This window comes from Mus pahari, chromosome 12 (assembly GCF_900095145.1).
Source record: "Mus pahari chromosome 12, PAHARI_EIJ_v1.1, whole genome shotgun sequence".
Classification (NCBI taxonomy): Eukaryota; Metazoa; Chordata; class Mammalia; order Rodentia; family Muridae; genus Mus; species Mus pahari.
This window is the reverse complement of record NC_034601.1, coordinates 14211739-14228777: the sequence shown is the minus strand read 5'-3', so window position 1 is coordinate 14228777 and position 17039 is coordinate 14211739. Positions and strand designations below refer to the sequence as shown.

Here is a 17039-nt window from a genome sequence, read left to right as displayed (position 1 = left end):
ACGTCAGATCTTGTTACAGATGGTTATGAGCCACCATGTGGTTGCTGGGATTTGAACTCCGGACCTTCGGAAGAGCAGTCGGGTGCTCTTACCCACTTAGCCATCTCACCAGCCCGGTGGTTTTTCTTTTTTTCTCTAAATATATATAAATGGAAGGCCTCTTTGGGTAAGAGAAACCACCCATTCAGATGACAGAATGGACATTCTGCAGACACCCTGAGCAGGTGCCTCACCTTGGCGAGTCTTTGGGAAAATATCCAAGAGGGAAGACCCTGCACTGACTATTACCCAATAGGAGGCAAAGCCAACCAAGGCAGAGGGCTAAAGCACATTTCTGGGCTATGACAACCACATAAAACATGACAGAAAGACCAGGCCAAAGCTGGCTACGGTGGCTCAGTTACTTGAGGCAGAGGCAGGCAGACCTCTGTAAATTTGAGACTTGAACATAGGAAATCCCAGACTGTCCAGGCTACACTGAGACTGTTTCAAAAGCAAACAAGAAAAGCTAGATAGAGACGGCTGTGTGCTGAGGAGAATGTCCATGGCGGATGACCACTTTGATCCATTTAGTCCTCACAGCAGCCTCTGGTGCAGTGGGTGGGGTGCAATGAACCTGTCTGGGCTGGTGGTGGTAAGATTCACTCTCATTGGGTCTCCTAGTGGTGTTTGCTGCCCTGGCATGCCTGGGTGCTGGGAAGCTGACAGGTACAACACCTGAGTGGATGAAGCATGGGATGGGAGACTTGGCCTTAAGTGAACAACAAACTCCATTTATACACAGTTTCCCTCCCTAGACTTTGAAAACGAAATACTCCCCAAGCTATGGAAACCCAGCCACTGGCTGAGTGCTAGAACTTTATTATTATAATGAGTCGGCCCAATTCCAGCCACCGCAGGCAGAACAATGAGCCATTGAAGCTTTCCGAAGGTCTTGCTTCCCACCCTCCCTATCCCTCAGGCTGGGACCTGGTGCTGAGGCCTGAGAGGGGAGGGCAGTAGGGCAGGCATGCCTAAGTCCTGGCTTAGCTCACGGGGACTCCTGGGGGTCTGAGAAGTGCTTTCCTCAAGCATCAAGCAGGGACCGCATTAAAAACTACAAGCAGAGAAGCATTTGCAAAAAGGCTTGACCCTTATGGGTTAGGAGCCGATTGTATCGGTTTCTACAGAAGGTGTGTGAAGATGCTGGAGACAAAAGGTGTTCTCATCACACGTAGCAGTGTACTTTCCTAACATAAGTAGAACAAAAGAGACAGCAGGGTACCTCCTGCCTCCCCACGGTGCTCATTGTCAGGCCCATGACCAATACTTGTCCCCTGGGGTCAGTGAGACAGGGAGCTGTGCCCATCTGGCTCCCAACCCCCAGTTGCTATGGAACAAGGTCACATTATATCTTGTCCTGCCTTTATTCCCAAGCATTTGGTGTTATTTGATCATCAGTTTTAAGCCCAAAATATCCAATTTTATTGGGAGAGAAAAAATTAATTTTATGGAAGTACAAGGCCCAATTGCTGTCCCGTGAAACCCTAGAAGGGCTTGGGCTGGGCCTGCCTTGCCCATTGCTTTTGCCTTTGCCGCTGGCTTTGAGTTTCCTCCCTGAGAAGAGGCCTTACCCTGCCCAGCGAGGCAGCGGAGAGTCTGGTGTCAAGAGACTCCTCGGGTCTATCTGGATTGGATTTCCAGCCTATGAGTGCCCAGCACCCTGCTCTGGTGAAGACCAACCAGACTGAACACAGAAGGCCTATGAAGGGAGTCCTCTTACTGCCTACTGGGAAGGCCTTGTGTGCTCCTCAGATAGCACTGGGACGACTCCTGGGACCCCAGCTTGGGTTTCAGGACTAGGGTAACCTGAGTATCATAAAGCGCAGCAGGGCTGAGATTAGGCGGGCTCGGGTCTAAGATGCTTTGTCAGGCCCCTGGGAGATGGAAAGGTCTCCTCGCTGCCCTTGCAATCATAGGCGCTTGGCTGTGGACCAGAAACACAAGAAGAGCTCTTGGAGGACTTAGGGGGCTGGGGACAGCAAAGGGAAGTAGCAGAAGCCACTTTCCAGCAGCAGGGATGCTCAGGGTGGTTCTGCAGGAAAGTGAGGGCCAGCAGCCATTGGCCTTTGCTGGCTGACAATCAAATGGGCCTTCTGTTCCTCCTCCTCTTCTCAGGACAGCTCCCTGTCCAGAGTGAACAGCATCAGTCTTGGGCCATACCAGGTGGGCAATGGCAGGCATGAATGCGATGATGTGACGCTGCATGAAGAGGTAGGACCACCCTCAGCTCGTGGGTGTGCAGGGAAGTGTGGCTGCAGTTCCTTACTAAGGACCTGTGTGTGGCATTGATGGAAACTTAGTCACTGTCTTCAGCCATTGTCAAAACCTCGCCCTGTCATAATGGGTTCTGGAAACAGGAACCATGACCCCAGGAGTGTGTCCTGGGCTTTGGAAGTGGGTTACAAATAAGGCATGTAAAACCTGATGTCCCATGGCTCAAGCCCTCTATCCATCAGCCCGTGGTCCGGTGCTATCTCCCAGTTCTCTAGAGGCCTCTCGGCACCTCGTGTTGAAGAATCTTCTGCCTAGTTATTTCACATCCTGAACATTTTGGGTCATGGTTGGGCAAGCCCTCCCCAGTCTCTCTGGGCAACTTTTTATTTCTACCCTGTCTGGGAGGGTTGCTAAGCAACTGGGCCACGGTGATGGCAGGACAGAGGCATCTCCACAACTCTGGAGTGTCCCGTCTCACAGCACCAGAGAGACCTTCACCCGCCTGTGAGGGACAGGCAGGGACTGAGTCTGGCAGTCCCCTCCTGTTGCCTTCTGTTGTCTGTGAGAGCAAGGCACACATGTGTGGCTCCATTTATTTATTTGTGCCTTTGCCTAGTTCAGGAAGGACATAAGGCTGGACAAAGCCCTATGCGTTCTGTTGGCTCTAGGCTTCCAGCGGAACCGGCAGCTTCTGGAGACAACAAGGGGACAGAAAATGAGGCCAGCTCAACTGCTGTAGAGGCTTGTACTCAGCTCAGGTTCCTTAGGAGACATCTTGTGCTGAGGGCTCATTAGGGCAGATTTGGGGGTTATGGTGGTTTGAATAAAAATGGCCCCCAGAGGCTCACATATTTAAATGTTTAGTCATGAGGGAGCGGCACTACTTGGGAGACATTAGGAGGTATGGCTGTGTAGGAGGAAATGTGTCACTGGGGGTGGACTTCAAGGTTTCAAGGGCCTAAGCCAGGCCCGGTGCCTCTTTCTTGCTGCCCGTGGAACCAGATGTAGAACTCTCAGCTGCCTCCCCAGCTCCTTGTCTGCCTGTGTGCTGACGTTCTCCTGCTAGGCTGAGAATGGCCTAAACCTCTAAAACTGTAAGCAAGCCGCAATCAAATGCTTTCTTTTCTAAGAGTTGCTGTGGTCATGGTGTCTCTTCACAGCACTAGAACACTGGCCAAGACAGGGGCTGCTGCTTGAGTTTCCCACTTGACCAGGAAAGAGTCTGGAAACTCTTGTTCTAGCCCCTACCCCAGTTAGTGTTGGGCTGAGGCTCCTGCCCGCAGGAAGCCCACAGCCTGCAAGTTTGGGTCAGGAAAGTACACTTTTCTCCGGGGCTGGAGTTGGCCCCCACGAGCCAGGCCTGTCACAGGTCATTTGGATGACCTGGTCACAGATGCTTCCAAAGGGGGTCAGACCTGTGTGGTCCACTCCTAAGCATCCAATGCCTACCTGCTGGCCTCAAGCTATAGGAATGCCTAATCATGTCCCGGTGTGACTTCACTCAGTCTCCATGTGTATCCCAATTGAAACTAAGGATGGACTGACTAGGGAGGTAGAAGGACAGATAGGCAGAGGCCAGGCCAGCCATTGTAAGGAGGTGCCCTTGCCTGGAGTATGTCACCCAAGGTTACTGGATGCAGAGACAGTAGCATCCAGAGGGACAGCTAAGGCAGAGGGAAGACACACAATCATGTGTCTCATTTGGTAGAGCCTCTGATCAGGGAGGGACCAGAAACCCTGAGCCAAAATAGTGACATGGCCTCATTTGTTTGTTTGAGACAGGTTTCTGTGTGGTCCTGGCTGTCCTGGAATTCACTCTGTAGACCGTGCTGGCCTCAAACTCAGAGATCTGTCTGATTCTGCCTTTCTTTTTTGTTTTTTTGTTTTTTTTTGTTTGCTTGTTTGTTTGTTTTTTTTGAGACAGGGTTTCTCTGTGTAGCCCTGGCTATCCTGGAACTCACTCTGTAGACCAGGCTGGCCTCGAACTTAAAAAAAAATCCGCCTGCCTCTGCCTCCCGAGTGCTGGGATTAAAGGTGTGCACCACCACCACCTGGGGTGACAATGGCCTTTGAATCCTGGATCTCTTGAAGGGCACAGGCTCCCTGACAGATAAGCTGGACAGCAGTCTCAAGGTGTTCTAAGAAGTCCCGGCTGGTCCAGAGCTCCAGGAAGCATGCAGTATGTGAGTGCTGGGCGTGGGGAAGGATGGTTTGACTGGGTCTGTGTCACACTGGGGTCCAGACACTGGTTCTGCTTGGGCATTACTGCTGGGTTAGCTACTTACGGAATTGAGTCGTATGTCTAGGTAGCAAAGAACGAAAATGTAGATCTCAGGGACAAGCTTCTATCTGAGGCTTGAGACAGATGCTGCTGCTTCTTACAGGCAAGTCTACTTGCTGGCAAGGGTGCCGAGTCAGGACATGGAGATAGCTGTCACTCCCAGAAAGGCAGGAAGTACACATGCCCTCTGTTGCCAGCTGAGTAGAGGCAGGATCCCCAGAGGGCTTTGTGATACACAGAATGGGGTAGGGTGCAATCTTAGCAACTGTACCCCAAGAACCCATGGCTCTTTTCTATCCTCTGCTGGGCTCTGACCTCCACCACTGTGCCCTCAGTCTGGTCCTCAAACCCTTCTCTGTGTGCCTGCAGCACGGGGATCTCAGGACAGCAAGCAAAAGTAGGGGTGGTGTGGACAGGGAGGGCAAAGTGCTAGAGATGGGCGCTTCCCAAGACAGCCAAGGCCGTGAAGCAGGGAGGGAGCCCCTACCCGCTCCTCTCCTTCCCATACCCTTGCGCAATCCAGAGTCACAAGCAGAGGTGTGTAAAACATTGCCGGGGGTAATTGCAGGTTACACAGAACAATCTGAGGAATTAAAAACATATTTTCATTGCATCATAAAAACATGCAAAGGCAGAGAGGAGGCAGCCCAAGGGAGCACCTGGCCCTGGGTTGGGGAGCACCAAACCCTGGGGCATTCTAGCCTTTCTGGTCCAGCGATGGGACTGGTCATGCAGCTCTGCAGGGTAGATACTCAGGACACATGCCATTGCTGACACAGCTCATGCATGGGTCCTGTTTCTGGCACTGGCTCTGCCTTCAGTGCAAGGCACCTCAGCCCTCAGTGAAAGGTTTAGGGTAGTTCCTAGTCTGTGCACATTTGCCCTGATGGCGTCTTCTAGGTTTTGTTCTGGCTCCACAGATAACTGAGTGAGGGCTCTGGGCCCAGGTCTCCCTAGAACACTGGGCTGCCTTTGTAGTCTCCTGAACGTCTCCTTCTGGGCCCCATAGCCAGGCCAGTGTTTGAAGCTGTACTGGCCAGCTCACTGCTCTGGTGAGACCTGTATGGATGTCACTGGTTGGCTGGGTAGGCAAGAAGCTATAGGCCAGTGTGTGCAAAGGACAAGTCACAGATTGCCTCTATTCGATCACCACCAAGTACCAAAGTCACTTTGAGGGGCTTGCCTGCTCCCCCTCCTCCTCCAGGGCTCTGGTACCCATGGAATGCACCTGGGCAGACTCCAGAAGGTTTCTACTCCACTGGCCTGAAGCAGCAGGTGTTAGCTGACCTCTTCTGCCTCCGAGACAGACAAAACCTCAAGCTAGAGGAGCACCCTGCCCCCCCCCAGCCACACCCCAGGATCCTGGCAGGCTGGGGCGTGCCACCAGTGGTGCATTAAATAGGACATGGCTGATCTGCTTCTGCACTTGGCGTCTTAATTGGGCGTCTGAGAGCGCCTTGCACACTTCCACTTCCAGCCAGGCTCAGGTAGGCCCATTAAGGTGCAAACACATTCCTTTGTTGGCTGACAAGCAGGGTCCCATCCAAGGCTCCCGGGCCAGGCTAAGTGATGTTTTCTTAAGGAAGACAGTGAGATTAGCCTCGGCTAAAGCCTCAGCATACTGCAAGGCCCTGCCCCTCACTGTCAGGGCTGTCTCTCCTTGCAATGACTGGCACGCTCTCCCTAGCCCATCAAGCTTCCATGTGGAGGATTAACCAAAACCAGTCCACAAGCTGACTTGGAGGATCACAGTGGAAATCTAAGGAGGTGAATGATGTTCAGTTAAGAGAGAAAACCTCAAACGACCCTGCCAAACCCTATCCTCCTGTTCCTGACCCTCGATGACTGCTGGAGGTGGGCCACCCTTGCTCCAAGATGCACACAGAGACCTTACGGAGAAGGTACAGACCTCGGCAGAAGGTCCAGTAGGGATACCTAGGAGACCTGAGTCAGTAGTTGAAGGGAGGATGAGGATGGTTGGAAATGCTGGATCCTACCAGGGGCCAGAAGGGTCAGATCAGTGTAAGGCTCAGGTCAGGGCTGTTCCTCCCAGTGGCTGCTGGGAACTCTGAGACACTGCAGCTCCATATATTATGGTTCTGGTGGTAGCAGATCCTGAGTAGAAGCTACTATCATGTGACACTGGGGACCACATACGCAGATATGCTTTAGTAAAACATCCTCTTTATTAGTGCTCCAGAAATGCCAGGGGTTCAAACCTGGGCGGCCCACATGGGGTTTCTGCCCAGGCCATCATCATCTGACGCTGGGAGTGTCCGAGGCTGGCCAGAGGATGTAGGGGTGTAGTCATCCCTGCAGGACACACGGTGGTCCATCCACATCTTAGATCTTTGAGAGGCAGCAAGGCCTTCCAGTCCTGCCAATAACAGGTGGGGGTCAGCATGGGCCTGCACACACTGGCCTAGCCATGTTTACCCCAAGCCACCAGAGACCCGTGAGAGACTGAAAATAAGCCCGTGACGAGAGTCCTCCCCACCCCTCCCCCAACCCAGACTGAGCAAAGAGAGCACTGCAGTTGCTACAAAAATATTTTGATAAAACCATAAACTGAGCTCTTAACAAAAAACAAACAAACAAACAAAAGCCCTGAAAGGAATAATAATCTGGGATGAGCTTCCCTAGAGCCCCTGGTGACAGATGCAGCCCGGGCTTGGAGAAGCTGTGGTGGAACAGGTGTGTGAATGCCCAGACAGGCCCCTGTCAGAGAACCACTACTCAGATGCTCAGACCAGACAGAGGGCATCTTGAGGGGAAAGGACTTTCTATAGCTTCCTCAGTTCTATCAAGAAGAGTGGTTACCAAAGGGCCCAGACCAAGAAGTGACAGCAAAGAGAGACGACAGGACGGGCTATAACTTGCAGATCAAGGACTGGGGATTCTGAAGGATGCAGTCAGACAGAAGTGTCACTGCAGGGGCAGAAGGCCCTCGCCAATTTCTTCTTCCTCAGGAAACTACAATGGCTGGTGATGCACTGTGCCTCCTGGCTGCCCAGTCGGCCAGCCTGGTTGTACAAGCTACAGAAGAGCCACATGCAGTGGCCAGTCAGCCATGTACAAGACGGTATCTCCACCTTCTGGGCAAGGAGGAAATGAGTTGACACTTAGGCTCACTGCAGGGACAAAATGGCACACAAAGACTGTGAGAGCCCAGCCTCGTGATACCGCTGCATGAGGGGAACAGCAGTGACCAGGCAGGCAGGTTTCTTACGTGTCCTTCAGGGATCCTCCATGGTCCCCCTTTGGCCCTGTTTCTAGGCTACTGTGGCCTGACCAAGGTGAGAAACTTACCTGTTCTAGATAGCCTCACCATGTACCCGCATCATGCCCAACATGGTGGCTCCCATGACGATAGTGACATACTCTCTTCTCAAGCCTGCTCACCTGGACCCAGGTGTCTGAGGAGCCTTCTATTGGGCACATGGCACACTGTGTGTCCTTAGCTCAGCAGGGATGGTGACTTAACCTCAGCAACCAGTCACAGTAGGCTCCAGGCCAGAGCGCTTGGAGATGTGCAGCTTGACCACCTCCTCAGAGCAGGTGGGATGGATTCCTACTGTCTGCATCACCTGTGCATATGAAGCCCCACACCTGCACACATCAAGAGGGGGATGGTAAGTGGTCAGCAGGGGTGGGTAGGTGGCAGGGGGAGATCTGTCCATGATATTCTGACCCTGGGAAGGTCTTAGAAGGCATGTGATTTCCTTACTGAGTCAGCACTAAGAATATCTCTCCACGCCTATGCTGGTCTGCCCACTGCCTCCCAGCAAACACCCACTGTCCACAAATGTCAGGTTGCTACCCACCTCAGACCCTCCTAGCCAACCTTCCCTTGGGTTGCTGTCCTGGCTGCCTGCTCTCCAGTCCTAATTGCCCCTTCCTCGAGGCCTGCTCTGTCACTGTCAAGGTATGGCAGGAATCGCCCAGCCCAGTCACTTTTGACTGCAGCCTATACCCACCCACCCACCCAGCTCTACTCAGAAATCTACACGTGAACATATGACACTCAAGCACAAGGCCAGGAAGTTGGTTGTTCTGTGGATGGCATTCTGTCAACTCAGAGCAAGTGCATGAAGGGAGGTAATCTAGCTTCAGACTAGCCACTGGTCCTCTGAGAACAGCCTCCACTGTCAGCCCATCTCTTGGCCTCCACCCAGGTGCCCCAGTCTAGCTGCCAAAGATCTATAGATTAATGACTGCTGTGGGCATTTCAGGTGGCTACATGTACACCTGCATGAATGCACATTCTCAGTGATTACCGTCTACCTCTTTGGGAGGCACAGCACTTATGGACACCCTGCAGGGCACAGGTGGTACAGAGTTGAAACTAACAGCTTTCCTAATGTGCACGCCCTGCGCCATGCAGGGTTTGGCAGGTAAACACCCTACTTGAACAACAGGTGCATGCTCTTCAAATACAGCCAGGAGTTCCTAGTGGAGAGATCCGCCCCAAGGCTTCCCGACTGTGTCTGAAATACTAGCATGCTCAAACCATCAATGTCTCCACCTGCAGGCAGTAGAGAACCACCATGCTCTACAGCCTCAGGGATTGCTCTGCCACAACCAAAACCATTCTCTGGTATTTTAGTAACATGGCCAAATGAGTGAGGCTGACTCTAGGTCTTGGTGTACGAGGAAAGAGCTGCCCAGTTTGACTGTGTGTCTGAGTCCCAGGCTAAGGCTGTATGAGTTTTTGTTTGGATTGTATTTATGTGGCATGTACATGTATTCACAGCTCTGAGGATAGATCCCTGAAGGAGACAGAGGTGAGAAGGCATAGAGAGAGGTGGACAGGAGAAAAGTGTGTGGATATCAGGGTCCCCAGTGGGCTAGGAGCATGAGTGTGGCCAAGAGCTGGGCTTTGGGGATAAGAGGTCTAGGGACAGGGGAGAGAGGATTTCGACAGAGGAATAGGGCTAACATGTTCAAGGATTATGTGGGTGAGACGGGATTTGGGCCAGATACCTAGATGGAGCCACACCTATCATAGGACAGCAAACCTCAGGCCTGCCTGACCTACAAATGTGTTAGGGCAATGGCTGGTGATAAAGTTCTCCCATGCATGGGCTATAAGACCCAGATGAGCCCATGTCTTTGGAATATATATCTGTAGTCCTTAGGAGATCTGAGCTATCACATGGGACTTTATTCCAGAGTAATCACTATAGGACCCATAAGCTAGGTGTAACTTCTAAACATCATGCTGGAGCCTATGTGGATAGTGTCCACTATGGATGCAAGGTGTGGATGACGGTAAGCAGGGCATCCGCAAGACCAGCTGGACCAGGGAGAGCCCTGGGATTAATGGGACAGGGTTGTCCCACAGCATATTTCCATTCATTGTGCTGCATGTGGGTCACTGCCCAGACAATTCAGTTGCTGGAAGAATTTCTGGAAGTTTCTTTTTATAATATTGATTTCCTTAACATGCAAAGAGCTCTTATAACCCAATAATTGTAGCACAAACACTAGAAAGGAATCCATAGAATACACATAGACAATTCTTAGGAGATAGCCATGCTACACTCCCTCTCCCCAAAATGTACAAACTCCCCTCCCCCAAAAATGTGGATCCAGCAGCTTCCACTATTGTCAAAACAACTAACACAAACTGTACTGTCAAAACACAGAGGGAAGAAGCTACAGTTCAAAACAGCCAAGATTCTACAGGACTTACTTGATCCCAAGAGCAAATCCTTGGGTGACTTCTCCAGCGTTGGGGCCAAGGAAGTGCAGGCCCAACACCAGTTGTGGGGGCTCCCTCATGCATACCATCTGAAAGTCACAGTGTTTTTGACTATCACTTAGCCACAGGAGACCCACCCAACCATAGGGACCTGCATGTCCCATCTCTGCAGCCCTCAGAGGTTTCCATTTGCAGTAGTCAATTTGACAGGACCTATTAGACACCTAGAAGATAAAATCTATGAGGAAGTTTCTACATTACCTTGATTGTGGTGGACAGACCCATTATAATTAGACAGCACCATTCCATTGGGTGCCCATTGTAACTGTAGGCAGTCCCATTCCATAGGCAACCCATTGCAACTGTGGGCAGCACCATTCCCTAGGCTACCAATTGTAACTGTGGGCAGTCACACTGTATAGGCTACCCATTGCAACTGTGGGCAGCACCATTCCATAGGCTACCCATTATAATTGTGGGCTGAACCACCCCAGAGGTTACCCATTGTAACCCATTCCATAGACTGGAATTCAGACTGCATAAAAAAGAAAATGTGAGCTAAGCACCAGCATTCAGCTCTTTGCTTAACTGCAGATCAAAGTGAGCAGCTGTTTCAGCTCCTGCCACCATGCCTTCCCTTAAACTGTGAGACACAGTAAACCCTTCCTTCCTTAAGCTGCTTTTGTAGGTACTCTGTCACATGAGGAAAGTGGCTAATATTCGCTGTTCTGCCCTGTGGCTATCAGAGTGTTCTCCATGGTAGCTAGCTTTTCCCCTCTTAGTCCCAGTGCACCCCATCCCTGGCCCCTAAACACACTCACCTTTATGTAGCACTGTGATGCATCCCGATCCGCCACTGTGAACTCTAGGGGTTTATAATATGCATGGTAAACCTGAGGAACAAGATACCAGCACTGAGTCAGTGGCCATGCCCAGCACAGGCCTATAGTCTTAGACCCAAGGGCACTTGTGTGACCCAAGGGTTATAGTACAAAATGTGGAAACATCTCAGCTGGTTTTAGACAGTGTGTGCTCCTATGTTTAGGTAGCCTTACCCACAGTCGGATAGTCTGCAGATAAACCCTCTCCCACCAGATCTCAGACTTCCCACTGAACACTACAGAGAGTAGGCATCACATTGCTGAGGTGCCAGTAGCCCTGACACAACACAGAGCCAGTGGTTTGAGCCATGGTACTGGTACTGGGTATCCCTGAAAAGTATATGTTGGGGAGATCCAGGCCTCCCCAAGACCAGTGTAGTCTAGACAGGAAGACCTCTGGCAAATCGCTGGTGTACTAATGCCTATCCTACTCATGTGAGGAGAAACGGCTCTCAGATGGCTGCCTGCCTGGCTTGGCCCGAGCTTCAGCCGAGAGGAGGGGCAGGGCAGGCCCCAGCCACACTGGAGCTGTGGGACAAGGGCTTTCAGCACCCATGAAGGGCTTGACAGTGTGTTCAGGGCTACGGCCATATAAAAAATGAGCAGGGCCCCACATGTGCTACACAGCCATTATTAATTAATAGGGCTTCAGAGAATATTGTTCTAAGCAAGACAGAACTGAAGAAAAAACAAACAAGAATGTTTGGCCATTCAACATCATGAAACATAAAACATTATAAAATGCTATGAACACATGTCCTAGTGTACTTATGATGAATCTAACAAAAATAGCAAATAAAGTGCTGGGGAGGCCGGCCTGTCAGACCTGTCTCCATGATGGAGGGCCTGGGTACATGGAGCGGGCAAACTCTACAGCCTAGTGACCTGGGCCTCACAGCTGCTGCAACAGGAAGACCCGCACCAAAGTCTTCCAGCTTCTACTCTGTGGCAGCTTTCAAAGCTTCCAGCTACCTCAAACTATTCTGAAGGTACCCCAGGGGGCCACAGCCAGCCTGCTGCTGCAGACTTCCCAAATCATCCTGGCCCAGTGAAAATACTTTTGCTTAGGATGAAGGTTCCAGTCAGAGCATTGGGCCTGGAAGCACTAGAAGAGTTTGGGTAGAGGACAGAACTTGGGCTGGGAGTCTGAGCATCTTGACTGTTGGAAACCTCAGGAGAGTCCTAGGAAGGTGAAGGAGCAGGTGGGTAAGAGCAGGCTAGCCTGGGCAAGAAGGTAGAAGAGCCATTCATGTTAAGGGAGACACCTCCCCCTAAGAGTAAGGGAGAGCCCTACACAGCAGCACCAGGACCTGAGACCTTCTGTTGCAAGCTCTCTGCAGGCTGAAGTAGAATGGGCAGCAGATGTCCAAGGCTCTGGTGGTAATGCCAGGAACCTCAGCAGTGCTTCTAGTACACACAGTGTAGCTGGGGGCGGGGCATCGGAGGCTACCAGATCCTAAGACCTCAGAGGAAGGCAGCCGTCAGAGCCCCGGGTGGACACCAGGGCTGCAGGGGACGTTCAGTGGGACCAGAGAAGTGAAGCTTGGGCACACACTAAAGCTGCCAGAGGCTTCCCTTGTTTCTGGAGCTGCTCCCCAACACTCCTGTCCTGTGGGGCCCCACACTATGCCCTGCCAAGAGCAGCCTCCAGAAGTAGCCCTTGTTTACCAGACCTCCAATCTATAGAGGGGCTCTGTGGAGGAGAGTTCCCTACCTCTACATGCTCCTGGCCATGGAGAGCCACAGCCTCCTCTTCAGACAGCCCCACACAGCCATACTCCAGTGGTGTAAAGACAGTTGTAGGAACCTGGAAAGTAGGTCAGGAATCAGATATGCTATTTTTTTTTTTTTTTTTTTTTTTTTTTNTCTTGTCGTCCCCCTCTCCCCCTCTCCCAAATTGAAGATGCATCTCTTGAGTGACACTTGAGCACTAATCTGAGGCCAGGGACCCAGCCACACATGAACACAGCAGGTGGCCACTCATTGTTTCTGAGCTGCCAGGGATAGCTCACTGACACAGGCTTTCCTCTGAACCCACTGATGTGCTGGTCCCATGACAGAGCTCAGAGGAGATCCTGCTCATAGTTCCCAGTGACTCGGGGTCTGGTTCACATGGCCCTAAAGACTGTATCCTCCTGCTCATGTGCTGCAGGTACCCACATCAGTGTGCACATATACACATGCACATACCCATGTGTGCACGCATGTATACATGTACACGCAGGCACATAGATGCAATCACTCCTTACCCCAGAAGAACCAGCCAAGCCTTCCCTAGCTTGACCTGGGTCCTTTAAAGGAACTCACATTGCTGTAATCCATTAAGGTTGAGGATCTCCCAAAGAGCCGCTGAGCCAGAAGCTTTCCTGCCTTGATAGCCGTGGGTGTCAGCTCAGGCCGCCCCTGAGGGAAGAGGACAACAGTATCATACTGCAGACAGCCTGTGTAGAGACCACACCACCACCCATCGCCCTCCTAGCAGGTGGTTGAAGACTCACAACACCATGCCACAGGCTTCAAAGATGTGGACATGAGCTGTCAGGCTGTGGCAACCACAAGCAGTGCCAACCTCAAAAGTCTTCAGCACGCAAGGCTGATTTCCCCCAGTGAGAATCCCAGGTCCTGTGGATCTGCTTATCATCCAGAGGAGGGAAAGAGCAGCCGGGCTTAGCCCCACTACGCTCACTTGCACAGGCTCTTCTCTGAATAAGCCACACTGATGATCTCAAGGTGCTTGTCCCATGACAGAGCTCCAAAGAGATCCTGCCCATGGTTCCCAGTGACTCGGGGTCTGGTTCATATGGCCCCAAGCATGTCACGTGCTCCTGACACACAGCTTGACATGCTTGTCACAGTCCATGACAAATCCCAAATCAGTGTCATTCTGCAGGAGACCACTTTGTCTCAGGGCGCATGTCGCCTCGGGTGTTCCTGCTTGCAGGAGCTCAGACCCCCACTGCCAATCGCCTCTGTAGCAGGAAATGCAGATGCTGTTTGGCATTCCAGAAATGAGTAGAGATCTACAGAGATAAACTATACTTCCAGCCAGCGCATTCCATCGGGCCTGAGTAACACAGGAAACATCCCCACGCAGCACACCTTACCCCATTAAACACCACCACTACTTCACCCTAGGCTCTTTAGCTGCTGGCCTGACCTGAATGCAGGGATATTAACTTCATGCTTACAATCATCTTTTAAACTGTGAATTGAAATTTTAAAATAAAGGCTTTTCCTGTGCCACAATGCCAGTGGCAACCCAGCACTGTGTGCTAGACTGAGACACACTCGATGTCTCTCTTCTGAGACAACACAGGTGCTATCTCAGGGTACAGTGCTCACAAAACAGAGATGAGGCCTATAGTTGGAGACTACAACATCCAAATCAGCAACAGGCAGAAACCAAGCAACCACACTGCCCAGGTTCGTGGCCTGAGCCTGAATTAGATAGTGGTGTAAAGTGCTGGAGAGATGGCTCAGTGGTGAAGAGCATTGGCTGCTCTTCCACAAGACCTGGGTTTCAGGATCCATATGAAAGCTAACAATTCTTTATAACTTCAGTTCCAGGGCACCTGATGCCCTCTTCTGGCTTCCATGTGCACCAGGCACACATGAGGTCCACACATAAAAAGAAGTTTAGATGGGGAAATGACCAGGAGGGAGGTGCACCGGGCAGAAAGCTCTGTGGTACTTTTCATGCAGTCCTCCTTGGAACTGACATCTCTGAGGCGGGTACCTGGCAGCAGTGAGAGTCAGGCACCTCTTAGAGAGTTACATGTTCCTGAACTTAAAACACAGGGCCCGATGGTATCGTGTACAGTGGCCACGGCTCATATCTGAGCATTTTGACAGTTGTAGGGGACCCCTCTGGGCACACCAAAGAGTCCAGGAGCCATGCTGACCCAGCAGGAGTTCTACTGGGACATATTAGACTCAACCACTGGCTCCATCTCCCCAGATTCCTCTCTACATTTTCCAAAGTGAGTTCCAAAGGGGACCAAGGCAGAGCAGCCATCTGGAAGGCATAGGTACCAGGCGCTCTTGCCTGGCCTGCTTCGCTTCCAACCAGAACCTTCAGTTACCCCAGCTTATGTCTCCTACCAGAATGGTCCCCATCCCATATACATGATTCTGTGGTGTAACTAGTGGTTCCTCCTGGTAACTAGTGATGTTCAACACTCAAAACACTCAAGGCAGGAATATACCAGGGTGGGTTAAACAGAGTACCCCTACCAAAGGGGAAAAAAATAACCTGCTTAGAACTTGGAAGTTAAGTTTATTTGGAAATGAGGTTTGTGTATAACATACAGGGTTTACATGGGTCTTGAGTCTGATGAAGGACAATCTGCAGGAGACAAAGGAGGGCATAGAGCACCTGGAGGAGACTGTCAGTGATGATGGCACAGAGCTGGGGTTCAAGGACCACCCAGGCCCAGCATGGAGGAGGCAGGAGATAATGTCCTAGAAGGTACTGAGGAGCACAGCTTGCCCACACTCAGATTTAACCTCAGGCCTCTTGTTATAGCAGCCCTGGGACAGAAACATACTTGTGGAAGATATGGCAGGTCTCAGCACAAAGACAAGAGGGCCTGGGGACTCTGGGGTCACCCATCAGCATGTCTAAGCAGGGGCCTCCTGAGCAGCTCCCCTGTTAAATCAGGATGGGTCAGTACATGCTACTCCTAAGGCTCTAAGGACTCAGAGATCCAGGCCTGATGGAGCAAGAGGGGCTTGTGAAGGACAGCAACTGTGGCTGTCCCAAGCCAGGGCTTCACCATCACCAGGGAGGTGCTGTGGTCCATGATCTCCATGGAAGAGAGGGACACAGAGGGACTCTGAGGAAGTGTCCACAGCCACAGGACAGGTTAGCAGGGATGGATCCAAAGCCCCATACCTTCCCCACACTGAGTCCCTCGCCCAAGAAAGATCAGCGACAGCCTCGTCAGCAAGGGAACTGAAACAGCCTCAGGATCAGAGGGGGAACAGGGGCAAGGACAAGGCCAGATGGCCTGAACTGGGGCTGGCCTCCTTCAGTGGCCATAAGACTTCTCCAAGGTCATGTCCAGCAACAGCTAACTCTGTTTTAAGAATTATGTTGTGGGAGCTGGAGATAGGGTTCAGCGGTACTGTCTGCTTTTCTAGAGGTCTTGAGTTCAATTCCCAGCAACCACATGGTGACTCATATCCATCTGTACTGGGTTCTGATGCCCTCTTCTGGCATGCAGGTATACATGCTGATAGAATGCTAATACATGTAAAATAGATCATTTTTTGTTGTTGTTTTTTGTTTTGTTTTGTTTTGTTTTGTTTTTTCAAGACAGGGTTTCTCTGTGTAGCCCTGGATATCCTGGAATTCATTTTGTACACCAGGCTGGCCTCGAACTCAGAAATCCACTTGTCTCTGTCTCCCAAGTGCTGGGATTAAAGGTGTGCGCCACCACCGCCCGGCAATAAATAAATTTTTAAAACTTTATTTTGTGTATGGGTATTTTGCCTGCATGCATGTCTGTGTGCTCCACATGTGTGCTTGGTAGCTAAAGAGGCAAGAGGGTGTCAGATACCGGGAAACTGAAGTTACAGATGGTTATGGACTGCCATGTGGATGCAAGGGATCCAGGTTCCCTGGGAGAGCAGCCAGTGCTCTTACCTGCTCAGCCATCTCTGCAGCTCCCACTTTAAAACTGTCCCACCCTGAGCCTCTCAGAAAGGCAAAGCGTCAGAAGGAGCAGAGGGTAGTGCTCAGCCCTTCCCAGGATCACCTGACTAGTGCCTAGAGTTGAATCCTGTGATTGTGCTCTGGGATTAGAGAGACACGTATCTTACCTGAGAACAGCAGAGCCTACATCATGTTCATCTCCACGCCCAACTGAAACAGGTGAAAACACAAAAATAGGAGTGGTTAGCCAGACAGCCACAG

The 17039-nt window shown here is 51.3% G+C and overlaps 1 protein-coding gene across 1 annotated transcript in view; it reads right to left on the bottom strand.

Moving 5' to 3' along the window:
- Positions 1-6704: 6704 nt before the first annotated feature.
- Txnrd2 (thioredoxin reductase 2) overlaps positions 6705-17039 on the bottom strand; it is a 51399-nt gene continuing 41064 nt past the window's right edge. Inside the window, exons 13-18 of the mRNA XM_021209476.2 lie at positions 13430-13525; positions 12837-12929; positions 11063-11134; positions 10233-10330; positions 7940-8146; positions 6705-6914 (exon numbers count right to left, since the gene is read on the bottom strand). Of these exons, the coding sequence (XP_021065135.1) occupies positions 8023-8146; positions 10233-10330; positions 11063-11134; positions 12837-12929; positions 13430-13525 (483 nt within the window). The 3' untranslated portion in view covers positions 6705-6914; positions 7940-8022. The remainder of the gene's footprint in view (positions 6915-7939; positions 8147-10232; positions 10331-11062; positions 11135-12836; positions 12930-13429; positions 13526-17039) is intronic.